Source organism: Octodon degus, unplaced genomic scaffold, assembly GCF_000260255.1.
Source record: "Octodon degus isolate 3935 unplaced genomic scaffold, OctDeg1.0 scaffold00035, whole genome shotgun sequence".
In the NCBI taxonomy this organism is placed as follows: Eukaryota; Metazoa; Chordata; class Mammalia; order Rodentia; family Octodontidae; genus Octodon; species Octodon degus.
The window spans coordinates 6,285,862-6,302,407 of NW_004524611.1; the positions used below are offsets into that span (position 1 = coordinate 6,285,862).

A 16,546-nucleotide genomic window follows, 5' to 3' on the forward strand; every position below is an offset into this window, starting at 1 on the left:
CCTCAGGAAGGCTGTGGCGGCAGGGCCTCCAACATGCATTATTCCTGAGGTCCCTCTGCATGCTGGCAGGGTGGCCTGGTGAGGCTCGGGACAGCGCCAGGGCTGACCACCCTGCAGGGCTAAGCACTGGGCACCGGTGAGTGGATCTCACTTATCACTTTAAACTGCACCCACTTTATCACCCCAAGAAGGTTCAGGTCACCCTGAGCTCCATCAGGTCCTGTCACATGGATCCAGGGTTGCCTTTAGGCCAGGCAGAAGGGGTCTCTGGCCACAAAAATCACAAGCCCAGCCACCTGCTGGGACGCCAGACTCTACCACCAGCTGCAGAAGCTGCGCCCTGGACTTGAGCAGACTCCCTGCAGATGTCAGCTCTGCTCACGTGTCTGCACAGGTTCCCAACTGCCTAGCAGAAGCCAGGTGACCTGAGGCCCCCACCCCCAGAGCCCAGGCGGCAGCAGGGTCTCCCAGCTCTAGCTGAAGCAGCTTCCCAGGCTGCAGCTAGGCCTGTGCTCAAGGGCACCCTCGTCTGGCGAACAGCAAGAAGGGAGGCCAGCTGAGCAGCACCCCAACAGATCCAGGCCCTGCAGTACATGTCCCCCAGCCCCCAGGACAAACAAGCACAGGACCACTTTGGAATCTCAAAAAACCTTTATCCAGACAGGAACCTCTCACACAGGACACAGAGAGTTAGGTGGCAGTTATTAACACACATTCTTGCCAAATGACTGGACATTAGACTACAACAGGCAGCAGGGAGATGCTGACGGTCTCCCCTTCTCTCCCCCAGATGCCCAAGCGCCCTCCACCTGTCTCTCTGGTGCCCCTCCTTCCTGCTCCTTCAGGGTCCCGGTCCCTCACTTCAGCTCAGGTGCCAGCATGCGGCGGTGGGGGGGCAACTGTAGGCCAGTCCAGATGAGAGGCCAGAGAAAAGGGGCAGCAGAGTGGTCAGGGTGGGGGCTTCCATGGGGAAGACACATATGCAGGCACCTCGGGCACAGCCAGGCATGGAGAGGAGGCTGGGACCCAGCACCTCCGCAGTGGGGCTCCAGGGCCGGCCTCAGGGCCGAGGTGCTCCGACTTCATTTGGGCTCTGGCACTTCCTGCTGATGCCACCGGATAGACTTGCCCATGAGCACAGGCTGCAGGCAGCCCCCGGTCTCGTAGCCAATGGGACACACAGACATTTTGAGAGTACAGCACCCACCACCTGGATCCTGATAACCAAAGTCACCCTGGTCACAGCTAGGGGGTGCCCCATTCTGAGCAGCAGAGGGCACCTGTGTCTACATCTTCCCCAGAGGCCAACACTCCCATCTGACAGCTGGACCCTTTGCTGGATCTGTCCCCAGCCTGCCACATGCCCACCCCAGCCCCTTCCAAGCCCTTTGGAGCAGTGGGTGGAAGACGCCCAGGATGGGCCTTACCCTCACAAAGTGAATCCCAAAGGAGAAAGGACGCACCTGGAGGCAAAGTGTGAGGACCTGGTCACCGGTGCCCCCTACGGGCTTGGGCGGGAACCACAGGCTCACAAGCAGCCTCACCCCACCCGGCTCTGCTCAGCCCGACCTGTCGCCCATTCGAGTTAATACGCACAGATAAGGCCCAAAGGCGTCTGCCGAGGACACCAGGGCCAGCTCCAAACTGCCTCCCAGGGGCCTATGGGAGGCAGGAACGCACCCATCAGCATCTACAGGAGCCGCTCAGAGTTTATAATTTCATTTTCCTAAAAATACACCTTTGGGGGCTCCAATTCTTTGCAAAAGTCACAACAGACATATGAACTTGGACGTTCCCCACCCTTCCACCATCCCTCAGTTCCTCCTGGGAACTTAGAATAAAAACGAACAGTGCGCCGGCCCCTGGGGGGCTCCTCTTCTCCAGCGGCTGCAGTCCTGACCCCAGTGAGCAGTGATGGTTGGTGGCCGCCCCCGGGGGCTGCGTCACATGACTGCACAGCAGGAGTTTTGTTTCCGAGCCTTAAAAGAAAGAAATAGGAGTGAAGGGGCTGAGGCAGGCAGGTTCCACCGAGGCAGGCATTGGTGTGGCATCTGGTGAGGTAACTGGACAGAGAAACCAGAAGTGCACAGAGGCTGAGGAGGAGACGGAGACGCAGGAGAGCCTACCACACAGCTGACACTGCTGGTCTGGGTCCTGGCCTTCCTTTGCAGCCCACTTGTGGATTCACATTCAAGTGAGGCATCAAGAATGCAAACCAGATTGGCTGACAGTCTTAGCAGCCCAACTCCTGGCCCTCCCTAACCCTGGAGGCGGCGGAGGCCAGGGTCCCTGCTCGCATCCGCAGGTGCAGCTGTCAGCCCTCTCCTCATTCCGCTGGGCTCCATCCCTCCAAGAGGCATACAAGCGTGTGCAGTCCAGGGCTGCTGCCTCCACTGCCACCCAACCCAAGGCAAGAGTCCATCAGTGAGGAGGCAGCCAGTGGGAGCCCTCCAGACAGTGGAGGGAAAGGAGCCAGCGGCTGAGGAGGCCAGAGTGCAGGAAGGCACACTGCTGGCTTCTTAAGGACTCAGCACTAACTACTTAAGATGAGAGGGCGGGGACAAACATCTGTGCTCAGCCTGGAACCAGCATGTGCTAGGGGGCGGGCTTCAGAAACTACCCAACCGCAGCCACAGCCACTGGGGCAGACAGGATCCCCATATGTGCAAACTAATACTAGGGGTGGGCGGGGACCTGCCTTGGGCTCCCATGCCCCCACGACCTGCTAAGGGAAGGGAAGCCAGGAGGGCCAGGCCACAGCTACTCACAGTTTTATAGAAGGCTTTGGACTGTGTTCCCAGGACTTCCGATTTGGACACTAAGTCGTCGAGCTTTTCGCCTCGCTCCAACAAAGACTCCATGGTGTTGTGCTGGACAAAAGACAAGAGGCCTTTTGGCTCTGTGCGGTAAGTGCCTGCAGACGGAGTGCCTGGAAGCTCAGTGGCTGAGGACGCACCTCCTCCAGGTTCCTTGCCCAGAGGGAGCCCCTCGCAGTGTGGGGAACCCACGCAGGGCAGGACTCGGCAGGATCCCCCCGGGATCTGCAAGTTCCCACAGGCACATACACATGTCCCCAGGAGACTCCCAGCAGACTCAGACAAGCCCGCCTGGAAAAGGTGATGAATATGCTGTGTGCTGCTCAGGCAAACGCGTGCTTGTGCTGCCACGCGTGTGTGCACACGTACGCACGCGGGTGGGGATCTACAGGGGAGGCAGTCCCAGCCAGGCACTGTGCGGCTGCCTGGGCTACACAGCGACCTCTGGAAACTTGCATCCACCCAGAGCCTCTGAATGTGGCCTGACCTGAGAGCAGCGTCTTCTCATAGGTCATTAATCAGACCAGGTCACAGTGGATTAGGGTAGGTCTGGAACAGGAGGCCACAGGATGACAGGGACAGAGCTGGAGGGAGGTGTTCACAACCCGAGGCCTGCAGTACCCTCCAGGAGCTAGTGAGGCCTGGAGCAGCTGCCCAGGATACCCACCCGGGTACAGCCTGTGTGCACCACGGGCCTCAGGATGGTCCCCTCTGGCCGGGCGTGGGCATGCATGTCTGTAACCCCAGCACTTGGGAGGCTGAGGCAGAGGACTGTTGCAAGTTCAAGGCCAACCTAGGCTACATACTGAGTTCAAGACCAGCCTGAAAATAAAAACAAAAAAACAACTACCCCCCCGTTGTTCCAAGCCACTCCATGTGTGGGTGTGGGTAAGCTGTGCACCTGTCCTCAGAGCCACAGAAAGTGACCACGCACCTGAGTCCTAACTTAAAATGCCCTAAGTGCAAACAAGCTGGGTGTGGTGGTGCACACCTGTAACCCTACCCCTCTGTGAGGCTGAGGCAGGAGGACCTCAAGTTTGAGCCCTGTCTGAGCAACTTGGCAAAACCCTGTCTCAGAAAAAGGGTGGGGTGGGGCTGGGGATTTGGCGTCAGTATGAAGGAACTGGGTTCAATCTCCAGTACACACTGCAAAGAAAAGTACCAACACCAGATTGCAGTCCGGCTCCACACACAAAATGCTTAGTGACTTTCAAAACTGACTACATGTGGATATAGTTTTAAAAAATCGAAATAAATTTCAACTACTTTTGTCATTTTAAAATATGGCTCCTAAAAATTCAGGTGCATCACATTCCTCAAACTGCACCATGGTGGGGCAGAACCTACTTCCTCGAATGACAGCACACTCTGTACTTAGGGAACCCTTCTGGAAGGGGCCTGGACAAAGGTTCCCAGGGAAGCCAGTGGCCATGCTGGGACGGAGGAGCCTCACATGTGAGCCAGTAAGGGCGAGGCCTCAGCAGCCCGCTGGCCACGTCAGGGGAGGCAGAGAAGGTCCAAGTGTGCTGTGTGCGTGGGTGAAGGTGCCACGGTAAAGCCCATTACTCTGTATGACTGAGAAGTACTCGTGACTACATAAACTGAACATGAAGTTACCCTAATTGAGCTCTAGAAACCAATTCAGATATTACAACTACAGCTAGAATGGGGCTGAGTGAACCTACTTGTCCACTCTCCAGTGGCAAGAGGACAGCACTTGGGTGGAAAGCCTGGCGAGCCGGCCTCAGTGCTGAGCAAGGCCTGCAGGTTAGGAGAGAGACATGCTCAAGGCTGCCGAAAGCCACTGCGGAGCCCCGGGCTGCCGTTTCTACAGCACAGAGCCCCGGGGCTGGCAGGCCGGCTCCAGCCCGGGACAGGCAGCCTGGGAGGGGGCCAGGTGGGCCTGGCACGGGGAGCAGCTCAAGGAAGCACCGGTGCCATGCACTGCAGGAGCACCACAGACACAGGCGACAGCACGGCGACCCGCAAAAAGGCCTGCGCAGGGCCCCGTGCACAGGATGCGTGGAGAAGGCAATGTGAAACTGCAAGGAGGGTGCGCTTTATCCAGAGACGCGGGACTGAAGGCTTCTAGACAGATAGATGGCTCAGGACTGACGGATGCAGGGAGGGAAGGAGCTGGTTACAGAAAAAGGACACAAAGACCAACACTGAGGAGAAAAACAGCCAGCTAGAATTGAGAAACAAAAGGGAGGGCAGCCTTCTAAATCAGGTTTCACATAAAAGCAAAGCCCTCCCCCCAACACTCTGGGAGGCAGAGGCAGGAAAACCACAAGTTGGAGCCCAGCCTGGCCCATTCAGTGACTCAGTTAGATCCTGTCTCAAAATTAAAAGTGGGGAGAGGGATGGGCACAGCTCACTATAGTGGTCCCGGATTCTTTCCCAGCACACACACAGCAAAAGGCAAGCTCCAGCTCAACTGCAAACAGTCCTGCGGCATGAACCGGGCTGCCCCAGCCGTGCTGCCTCCTCCCACCCAGAAGCAGGTCACAGCAGGGCCAAGCTGCCCTGAGGCAGCACAGCGGGGAGACAGCCCTGGGGCCAACCTCAGGGTCAGCCGTGGAGCCTCAACTGCCCAACACGGAGGGGCCACAGGGCGACAACTAAAAGATGAGGCCAGTTCCCAGCCTGATGCCCTGCCAACAAGGGGTACCAGGTACCAGGGGCACAGCAGGGAGGAACAGTGTGAAGGTGGCCAGGTGGCACCATCATTTCTGGGAACTCTGTGGCATTATTAAAATGAGGACCTACTGGCACGGGCTCAGCGGCAGGCACATCCGTCTGCCCTTCAGTTTTTTGGGGTTTGAGACAAGGTCTCACTTGTAGCCCAGGCAAGCCACAAACTCAGTGATCCTCCTGCCTTAGTAGCTTCCTGAGCGCTGGGATTACAGGTGTGTGCCAGCACACCCCGCTGCCTCTTGATTCTTGCCGCGCTCTCCACCTTCCCACTTACCAGAATGATCTTTGTCTCATCTAGCTCAGCTTGCACTTTACTCATGGGGTCAGCTTCTCGGGGGTTCTAGAAAAAGCCAAAACAACAACAGCTAGGACCAGAGCAATGACCTGGAAACAAACTCAATGAGGAAGGCGACCAACGCCCAAACACTGGAAAAACAGCGTTTAAACATAAGCAGGTCCCCGTCTCGAAGCAGAAGGTGTGAAGGCTCCGGCAGCGGTGGCAGCACCAGACCCGAGCCCACACGGTGCTGGTCGGCCTGCCTGCCGCTTTGTGGTCCCCATCCCTGATGTCTCTGCAAACCCACCTGGTATCTACTGAGGTGACCCTCCAGGGCCATGTACTGGATGGTGGCTGGGGATCCCACGGGCCACTCTATCCTGTCGACCTGCTTGGAGAACTCATCTAGTACCTGCAAGACAACCAGTCCCATGAGCTTCCGCACCATGGCAGTGCCCCGCACCCTGGCCTGACTGAGTGCCCAGAGCCCAGGGAGGGAAGACGCCATCCAATGGCAGGGGAGCCAAGTCGATAGCTCCTCTTCCCAAATGTTTCTTGTCATCAAAATATATCCAAAGATGTAGGAATCAAAACTGAAGAATGCTCAAGATGAGATGAACTTCATGTTTTTCAAGAAGGAGAACTACATATTTTGGATTTAAGCAACCACATCACATGCCTGGAACTAGGAGTACCCAGAATGGTTACTCGCTATCGGCAAGATGAGGCCTCAGTCTTAAAGTTTATAATTAGCGCCACACAAAGGCATTAAAGTATGGGCGTAGTGACGCACACGTACAATCCCAACACTTTGGGAAGCTCAGACAGTAGGGTCACAAGTTCAAACCCAGCTTGGACAACTTGGTGACTTACTGAGATCTATCTCAAAAAATAAAAAAATAGCTGGGGATGCAGCTCAGTGCAAAAGCCCTGGGCTCAATCTGGATCAATCCTTAGTACTGGGAAAAGCCAACTACACAGTGACAAGTATACTGAGGTGCTAAGCTGCACGGAGCAACACCTGCCCTACACCAGGGGAGAGAGCTGCAGAGATGGCAGGAGCAGTGGAGAGCACAGGTGGGCTTAAGGAACCCCGCACAGGACACCTGTGCGGGAAACCACCCACAGGAACCCACGGCACAACAGTCCTGCTGAGGGAAGGCCCTGCAGCCCAGGGGCTGGGACAGAGCAGTTGGCACAGAGAAGGAGCCCAGCTGAGTTGGGGCAGGGCAAGGAGGGAACGCGAGCAGCTGTCCTTGTGCTTAGCACTGCCCCTGACGTCTGCCCTCAGCACTCTAGGTCAGTGCAGGCAAACCACACACCCACCTTCTCCAGCAAGGAAAAGGCCACCCGGGATGGGTATTCGCTGTCGGCAATGACCACACCCGCCAGGCCATCGTTTCGGACATAGACATGACACAGATACTCTGGGGAAGCAAGAGAACAACATGAGGGCTTCAGGCTGCTTTCAATCCCCCAAACCAAGGATTTACAAGCTGGCCCTTGCCTCCTGGCTCATGCAAAGCCTCTGAAGCTCCACGGTTCTGGGTGGAGCCTAGGAGGAGCCACAGCGCAGCTCCAGGCCCACATTTGGAGCTTGGCCCACACCTGCTCAGGACCAGCAGTGCCGGGCCTTGAAGGTTGGACAGAGATGCCAGGCTGAGGAAACACCACGCAAGCCCAGGCCCATGTCCAGGTCAGACCGGCTGGCTACCTCTTGATGAGTCACAGCCCTCAGAGGCTGTGTTGCTCCCAACGTGAGGAAACCCCAGACAAGCAGCCCCTACTAAAAACACAAAAACTAAAGCCTTTCAGAGTCGCCCAAAATAGGACATTACCTCTCCCGGCCTCAAGTTTTTCAAGCTGTGGCAACACTGCTCAGCCGACTCCAGCCCGTGCTAAGGGACCGGAGGATCTGTCTAGGGAAAATTAGCAACTGCTGGCTGAAGCCTCCACTGTCACACAATCAAAAAGTATAGTTTAGCTGGGTGTTGGTGGCACACGCTTCTAACCCCAGCACTCTGGAGGCTGAGGCAGGAATGCAAGTTGAAGCCCCACCCAGGCAACTTAGGAAGACCCTGTCTCAAAGTTTTAAAACATATAAGGGATAAAGATGCGGCTGAATGCAGAAGTCCAGGTTAATTCCCAGTATTGCAAAAAGTACAGTTTGTACAAGGGCTTTAGCAAAAGAGTCGGGCCTCAGGATTGCGGCCGTCAGCATCTGGACAGGATTCAGGCATGACACAATTAACCACGCCTCCAAAGTAAGAAAAAAATAAGGCCTACAGCTTAAGAATATGAGCCCTCTTGTTCTTACAGCTCTGACCCAGAAGATTCCCTGTTACAAAACAGGCAGAGAGGGCCAGCCAAATAGCTCAGCGGATTAAAGCACCTGTTTAGGCAGAGCACAGCGGCCGGGTTTGATCCCCAGTGTGCCACGCTGGCCCTATCCCCAGGTGCACTGAGGCATTGATGGAGACTGGGCGTGGTGGCGCATGCCTGTAATCCCAGCTCTTGGGAGGCTGAACAGAGGCAGATCACTACAAGTCAGATCTATGTAGACCCTGTACTAAAAATACAAAAAAAAAAAAAAAAAAAAAAAAGGAAAAAAGAAAAAAGAAATCAAAACAGGCAGGAAAGACTATGAGCCCCTAAAGTCAGAAAAGGGCTGAGGAGTGGTACAGAGTTAGTATCGGCACTCTCCACTTTGGAGACATTCCCAAGTAAGCAAAACTCAAACGCAGGGCTGAAGTGCACATCCCCCACAGAAAGCAAGAGCCACGTGATAAAATGCACAGGGCAGGCAGACTGAAGGGACAGGCAAGCGCACTGAAGTGTTCCTGTTCTCATCACATGACACTCACAGCACAGGGAGCCCACGGGCAGCAACGCATGCAACACTGGCTGATGCTTCTGCCGTCACTTCAGCAGCTCCACACCAAGCGACTTGGGGACAGCATGCCTGTGAAGTGGTCTTGGTCTCTGCCTGACAAACCCGAGTAACTCTTTCTTAATCTATATAACTTGTGGGTCTAAAACAAATGCTTACAAATTGCAATACAAGACTTGACTTATGAAAAAGAAAAAAACTGGGGCTGGTGAGATGGCTCAGTGGTCTAAAGCACCTACTTAGAACAAGCTTAGCAAAGCACAGGGACTGCAGTTCAATCCCCCAGCACCACATGCCAGCCAGCCCCGCCCCCTGGTGGGCTGAGCTGGCCCCGTGCGCGTGCACACACACACACACACACACACGCACATAAATAAATAAATAAAATTTTAAAAAAATAAAATAAAAGTCTACAGAAGAACTTTAAAAAAAAAAAGAAAGAAAGAAAAAGAAAAAAACTGAATTTTCAGATTTCTGGTAAAAAAAGCTAAGGCATGCAGAATGTAGAGCTAGCGGGAAGTCTTTTCTGGGGGACTACATTCTGAAGGGGGAAGGGAAAAATGCGCAGGCTGCTCTGCTGCAAGTTAGTCAGTCTCTCATCTTAAGTGAGTCTAAGCCTCAAGGGCAACTGTATCCTAGAAGCTTAGAATCCAACAGCGGGTACAGAACTCTGCATCCACAGGAAGAGGGGAGGGGAGCGGGGGCGAGCTAGCAGAGGGATGCATGTCCCCAAGGACAGCTTGTGCTGCTAGGGTAGGGACCAGGCAGCACACACCCGCGCACCGCCGGGCGTCTTACCTTGCTCTTTGACGGAAGCTCTGCTGCCTTTCGCCGAGCGCTCCACAATCAGTTGACTTGTGAAGGTCATGAATTCCTGAACACTAAGAAACACAACACACACTTATTACATTCTTTTGTCACCTTGTCCCTGGTACAGTAGAAAGTGACCTTTTAGCTTATAGGAGACACTGCCTCTTGATTCATTCCTTTCCCTCTCAACCTTAATAACAAACACTGAAAACACAGATAAATATGGACAAATATGAATCATCACCCCACTTAAGTCACACCTGTTTTGACACCACACAAAAACAACCCACTTCTAGACTTCTGGAGAATTCTTCAAGTTACAGTCAATTTAACAATTGGTCAGAGTGCAAAATTAGGAGGCAGCTCAAGGTCTAGTTTCTAAGCAACAAACAAACATAAAACACACTAGAAAAACCACTAGTGGGGCCGGGGAGATGGTTCAGTAGAATAACGGCTTCCCTGGCAAGCGCAAGGGTCTGAGTTCAATCCCCGGTTCCACCAAACAAAAAAAATGAAAGAAAAGAAAAACCACTAGTGGCCAAAACTTCTGGACAGCTCTACACCTGTTACTGCTGTAGCCACACATCAGACCTTGGCAATGGCACACACTACTGCAGTGAGTGCCAGCTTAGGACCAGCCCCAAGCATTCTGGGAGGAAGAAAAAGAGACAGTCTGGCCAAGACAAGGATGTGAGGACAGCTTGTACAAAAGCTGGGAAAAAGGTTCATCATGGGACAGAGAGATGTGACCAAATGGGACAATCACTGGATATGGTCCAGCAGAGGGACAGATGCTAAAAAGGAACTTCTAAAGGAGGATGCAAGATCAAGGACAGCCATCAAACAGGTCTTCAACTAGGCGATCAAGGCCTCCACTAGGGCCCCCAGAGGGCAACTCAACATCTAAGACCAACTCTGGGCACCTAGCTCACACTTGGCAGGTGTCACACGGGTTTCCACACAGTGCCTTGCCTGTGGAATCAGGCCCTGTGTGATGATTAAACAAATTAATATATGCAAAAAAAAAAAAAAAAAAAAGGAGTGGCCAGGGAGATGGCTCCGTGGAATAAGTGCTTCCCTGGCAAGCGCAAGGGTCTGAGTTCAATCCCTGGTTCCACAAAAAAAAAAAAAAAAAAAAAATTAAAAAATACATGCAAAGCACTTGGTAAAACACCTGCACGCAGTACTGCCAGCTATTATCATGAGTGAACTAGATCAAACTAATCATAAAAAAGAAAATAATCTTAGGAAAGTTAAGACCTCAGATACGGAAAAACTTGCATAACTACAAAAGATACAGCACATAGAAGTAGACTATAATTACACAAAGAAAGAAGTGTACTAATTGTGAGCATCAGTATATGAAGGCCAGAAGAGTTGGGAAACTATTAAAGGCCTTAAGCTCACAGGCTGGCAATCATGAGACAGGAAGGACAGAAGTGCGGCAGTCTCGTGAGAAACCTAGGTCAGCCGGAGCAGCAGTGTCTCCAGCAGAGATGTCCCTTTCCTGCCATAGCTGTGAGTCACCTGTGACTAGTGCAGGCATCCCAAAGAAGCGAGGTGTAAGCCCCACAGCGAAATCTGTGAGAACCTGCAGTATAAGTGGAAAAAGCAAGCAAGCAAGCGAGCGAGCGAGTGAGCAAGGAGATGGCTCAGTGGAATAAGTGCTTCACTGGCAAGTGCAAGGGCCAAAAAAAAAAAAAAAAGAAATAAGCAGAACAAAAACAAAATTTGCACCAAAAGTTCCAATCAGAAAAAGGCACTACTATAGAGCAGAGACTGGAGGCCAAGGTAAACAAAGGGAAGAATCCAGAGTTACAAGACTGGGCCAAAAGATGACACAGCAGCGCCATTTCTGGATCCACAACAAAGATAACACAAGCAGGGTCTTAAGGAGATGTTTGTGGGCTGACCAGATAGCTCAGTGAACTAAAAGCACCTGCTTAGGCAAGTGCAGGGACTGGGGTTCGAACCCTCTCCCTGGTACCACGTGTCTGCCCCACCCCCAGGGTGCACTGGGACTGCGACTGCGACTGAGACTGAGACTGAGACTTAAGACTGGGCGTGGTGGCGGGTGTCTGAAATCCCAGCACTTGGGAGACTGAAAACAGAAGGATCACTACGAGTCTAATCTGTGTAGTGAGACCCTGTAAGGCCCTCTACTGAATACATAAAAAAAGAGATGCTTGTAAGCTTACACTTGCTTTGGCATTCCAACTGACATTACTAATGCTAAAAATTCAGCAGTGTTTGTAATAGCTAAAACTGATGCACGGGTTAGCACAACAGTGTCTACACATCATGAAATATATTTGGCTACAAAAAGGAAGGAAATTCTGATAAACTGACCAACAAAGACAAAGTCTGGGGCTGTATGCTAAGGGAAATAAGCGCTACACAAAAAGACAAACACTGCATGATTTCACACATATGAATCTCCCTGGGTAACAACTACTGGTCAGTCAGAATTGTGGGCAGTTCGTTAGCAGGAAACTGGAGAAAGAAAGGGGAGCTAGCATTGAATGGGTACAGAATTCCAGCTTTTAATGATGAACATGATACATTTGTTAGGTGTATTTTACCACAAGGGAAAAAAAAAATCAACAAAGTAACAGAAATTGGTTTAGATTCAGTCAAAAAATACTCTCATCAAGAGGGATTAGCAGCCCCGAAGTAATGAAAACTGAAAGCAGAATTCACCAGACTTCGACACTAGATGACCACAGGTCCTTGGCGGGGACTTTCTCTTTTGCGTCCCCGACACTCTGCACTCACTACTAATGAATGGGCTAAGCGGAATACGCAGCTTCCTCTAATTCAGTGTCTGAAATATTTTTACAAGTCCTTAAGCCTTGATCTGACGCTTCTTTCCAGATCTTGTATTCCAAACCTTTGGCACCACTAGTGCCAACCGCCAAACAGCATACAATCTGGGCTTCGAGCTTAACTCGTAGGAGAACCTCAGATTTCGCCCACTAAAGATCTGCAACAAAAACACACAACTAACAAACCCTATGGACCTCTCTCACACGGACCCGTGAGGAGATACAAAGATGGGTCTCAACACAGCACCCAGCTCCTGGTCGGAACCAACAATTGGGTGCGAGGCGTTGGTTTAAAATATACATTCCTGGGACTCACCCTACTAGCTCTGGACATCTGGGCGTAAACCCTGGGAATCTGCGCTATTTCGAAACCCTCTTCTAGTCTTTGCAGGAATTTGAAAACCTGCAAGAACAGGACAATATTCTCGGAGGGCATAAGCCTTTCACGAGGGGATGCTCGATGACTCTAGGGGTTCGAGACCCGCCCCGCCCGCCCGCCCGCCGTCCACTCACCTGGACCTCTGGAAGAAGCTGAACGAGGACACATCGTACGCGGCTTTGAGCAACACCACCTTAGGCTCGCTTTTGTACAGGACGCTGAGGCTGTACAGCTTCATGGCGCCGCCCGGGGCCGCCGGCCCGCTCAGCCCAGGTCAGCTTCAAAGCCAGCTCGGCAGCCGCCTGGTGACGGGGACGCTTCCGCCTCCGGACCCGAGGCCCATTTCCGGTTCCGGTCCGGGGCCGCCGGTGGGGGTGACGTCATGCCCCGGATGCAGAATGAGGCGGCCGGAAGTGCGACGCGGCGCTGTCCAGGCGCCAGTGCTACAAGTCGGCCAGCCTCCCCTGTCTGGGAGGAGCCCCAGGCCCCTTCTCCTGGCCTGGGCTGCGCTGGGCAGTCCTGTCAGTTCCCCCCGCCGAGCCATGAAAGCGGTGACAATACTCCCAGCCCGCGTGACCCGGAGACGTGCGAACGAACTGGCCCCGTGGCTCTGAACCCAGGCAGCTCAAGGGGCAGGTCTGAGCAGAGGGCGAGACCTTCTCCACGGCTCCCTCCTGGGCCGGAAGCGCTGCGCGGCCGGGCGAGGAGGTCCCAGCCTCCTGGACCACCAGCACAGGACCGTGATCCTCCGCTGACCTCGCAGTCGCAATCAGTGTATCTCAGAAGGGAGCAGAAATTCAGCCACGTTGTCCAAGGGGCAGTTCGGTGCACGGTGACCAAAGTTTGCTTCACTTGTTGAAATCGTGCAAGCTTGTGGATGGAAATGAGACATAGACCCGAAGGTGGCTGTCCTTGCCAGTTTCCTGGGTACTAAGTGTCAAGTAATTGCAATAGACCTTGGGGCCGGGCGTGGCAGTGTGTGCCTGTGGTCCCAGCTATCGGGGTCTGTGTGTGTGTGTGTGTGTGTGTGTGTGTGTGTGTGTGTGTTGGGAATCGAACTCAGGATCTTAACGCTTGCCAGGCAGGCACTGTGCTGCTGAGCTATATCCCCACCCAATCCAGATCTTTTGAGCCCAGGAGTTCCGGGCCAGCCTGGCCAGCAACATAACAAGATCCTATAGAAACAAAAATACTCTTGGCCTCCGGAAATTGGCATTGTGGTCACACAGTCATGCTGGAAGCATCCAGATCTAAAATGATGGGAGAAAGATGATACATCGGGAAACCAGGTTCGCTCCACAGATGTTACTCTAAACCAGGGCGCCTCAACCTCCAGCTGTATTGATATTGTGGGTTAGAGCATTGTTGCTGGGGGCGGGCAGGAGCTATCCTGGGCATTGCAGGCAACCTCTCAGGCCTCGTGCCTACCGGGAATCAGTGCCAACCTACCCCCATTGTGGCAACCAAAAATGTATCCAGAAATTGCCAGAAGTACTAGAGCTATGGCACAGCAAACCATTGCTCTGAATATTTCTGTGGCTAAGGAGGTTCTTGCTTCCTGTCCACTCACTCCGCAGCCCCTGGCCAGCCTTCTTTCAGGGTAGTCCCAAGTGCAGAGGTAGGCGGGGCTTGTTTCTGCTTTTGTGCTAAACAGGAACAGCCATTGGTGGTAGCCAGGCATAGCCACCCCAGATCTGGACACAGCAGGCCAGTTACGGCAAACCTTTTGGAACTTTCAGTGATACAAAAGCCAGCTGCTGCATGCATGCCTCAGGTTTGCCACTACATTAGGCTGGCAAGCCAGGTGGCTGGGTACTATCGATTCAGCCCCATCTTCCCATGCTGACACAGGGACAGGGGCAGGTGAGGGCAGTTATTCCTGAGGAAAATCCCTAGAGCCCCTGTCCTTCAGCTCCCAGAATTGCACTAAAGGGCCAGGAAGCTTGTATGGACTAGTCCTTCCACCTCACAGACACGGAAATTGGTTCAGGTTAAGAAAATTGTTAGTATGAGGCAGAGCTGGAGTTCAAATGGGAACATCGAAATGCTTAACAAGCCTGCAGCTTGGTCCATTCCTGGAAACTCCACACTCTCTGGCCTTGTCCAACCTCCCTCTCTGAGCTCCCCCCTTTACTCTATCCCCCCACCAGCTGTTAAACTGGGAAAATGATAAAATATGCCAAGTCCTGGTAATGGTAGATGTCTTTGTTTTTTTGGAACCAGGGATTGAACTCAGGCCCTTGCACGGGAAGCGCTTGTTCCACTGAGCCATCTCCCCAGCCCCTATGGTAGATGTCTAACAAGTAACACATTGCTTGTATTATCACTGATTATAAACATGAGGAGAGATCATACGAGGCTGAAGGTGTCCTACAGACTCTGGCAGGAGATTTGAAGGTAAGTTGAGATTGGAGTAAGATCTATAGATCACACAATTGTTCAGTTGTTTGTTTTGAGAAAGGTTCTTACTAAATTGACCCGGCTGGTCTCAAACTCCTGAGCTAAACTGAACCTCCCACCTCCGACTCCCGTGTAGCTGGGACTACAGCAGGCACCACCATACCTGGCTTTGTGCGTATTTGAGTTTCCTGATGTTGATCATTCTCTTGCCCCTTATCTCCCTGGAATATAATAACTGATACCTACAACTTCTGGAGGGAGAGGTTCATTGTGGCTCGTGTTTCAGTCCGCAGTCACTGGTGCCAAGGCAGGACACCTGGCTGGTAGAGGGTCTAGCAGAGCAGAGTTGTACATGGATGTTGGCCCAGAAATAAAAAGGGGAAGGGCTAGGGAGTGAGATAAACCTTCCAGGTCACACCCTCAGTGAGCAATTTCTTCTGATCAGCCCCCACCTCCCAACACCAAGCCAGGGGTAGCACACCAACCATGAGCCCCTAGTTGGGGAGAGTCATGCAGATAGACACCGTAACAGACAGTGTGCTGTGCTGGGGGAAGAGGCTTCTTTGTTTTCCAGAAATCAGATAGGTAAAGGAACATGTCTTCAGCTTCTTTTTAAAGCATTGTTGCATGTGTGTGTATGTTTGTGTGTAAAAGATAAATACAGTGATACAAATTTAAGGAATGCGTATGACAACATCCAGGAATTGTTTGTTCTGTTCTTCTGACTGTACTAAAGTCCCAAGCTATGAAAACAGGAAAAATTTTGGGGGGCAGGACAGATGACGAACACGGCATGCACAGCCTTGGGGGCACACAGCTGCTGTGCTCAGGTTCCTCTTGGTTCTGGGCCCTGGAAGCAAAGCCACTCAGCAGGGGCCAGGAAGATAGCTCAGTAGAATAAGCACTTGCCTGGCAAGTGCAAGGACCTGAGTTCAATCTCTGGTTCTGAAAAAAAAAAAAAAAAGCCACTCAGCAGGCAGAACAGGAGCAGTACTGACCGTGACTGGAGCCCAGACGCTGTGAGTTTCCCCATTGGGCAAAGGAGCACCCAGCTGCCATTATAGCTGGTGGCCGTTCCAGCTGCACAGCAGAACCCCAACAGGCCAGGCAAAAAGCCAGTCTAGGGGTATACCCCAAGAAAACCCAGTGCAGATGAGGCCAGCCACACCATGCCCCCTGCTCCTGTGCCCCCTCATCTAGTTAGCTGAGGCCAGAGAGCTGGGCTGTTTCACTCCTGTGGGAAAGGCATGTTGAAAGGAGCATGTGGCCAGGCTTCCCTGACCTGACAGTCACCAGGAATCAATGGACATGTTTGGGCTGGTGAGATAGCTCAGTGGTCTAAAGTGCCTGCTTAGGCAAGCTTAGGTAGGCTCAGAGGACCGCAGTTTGATTCCCAGCACCACATAAGGGGCCAGCCCCACCCTCAGGGTGGGCTGAACCAGCAAAAAAAAA

The 16,546-nt window shown here is 52.8% G+C and overlaps 1 protein-coding gene across 1 annotated transcript; it reads right to left on the reverse strand.

Annotated features, from left to right (window-relative positions):
- Positions 1 to 1,691: 1,691 nt before the first annotated feature.
- Ykt6 (YKT6 v-SNARE homolog) lies at positions 1,692 to 13,025 on the reverse strand. Its single transcript, XM_004630383.2, has 7 exons — positions 12,829 to 13,025; positions 9,479 to 9,561; positions 7,117 to 7,217; positions 6,098 to 6,202; positions 5,788 to 5,853; positions 2,769 to 2,870; positions 1,692 to 1,979 (listed from the first exon to the last, which is right to left on the reverse strand). The coding sequence occupies exons 1-7, from the start codon at positions 12,930 to 12,932 to the stop codon at positions 1,944 to 1,946; spliced, it is 597 nt and encodes a 198-aa protein (XP_004630440.1). The 5' UTR covers positions 12,933 to 13,025; the 3' UTR covers positions 1,692 to 1,943.
- Positions 13,026 to 16,546: the final 3,521 nt, after the last annotated feature.

What these genes read in the sequence shown, in the direction of transcription:
- Ykt6 (XM_004630383.2), bottom strand. Translation starts at nt 12,932, where the DNA reads ATGAAGCTGTACAGCCTCAGCGTCCTGTACAAAAGCGAGCCTAAGGTG. An exon ending in GTCACCTCAGTAGATACCAG is followed by an intron (nt 5,854 to 6,097) that starts GTGGGTTTGCAG and finishes GGCTTTTTCTAG; the next exon opens with AACCCCCGAGAAGCTGACCC. An exon ending in ATGAGACAAAGATCATTCTG is followed by an intron (nt 2,871 to 5,787) that starts GTAAGTGGGAAG and finishes TCTTTTGTCCAG; the next exon opens with CACAACACCATGGAGTCTTT.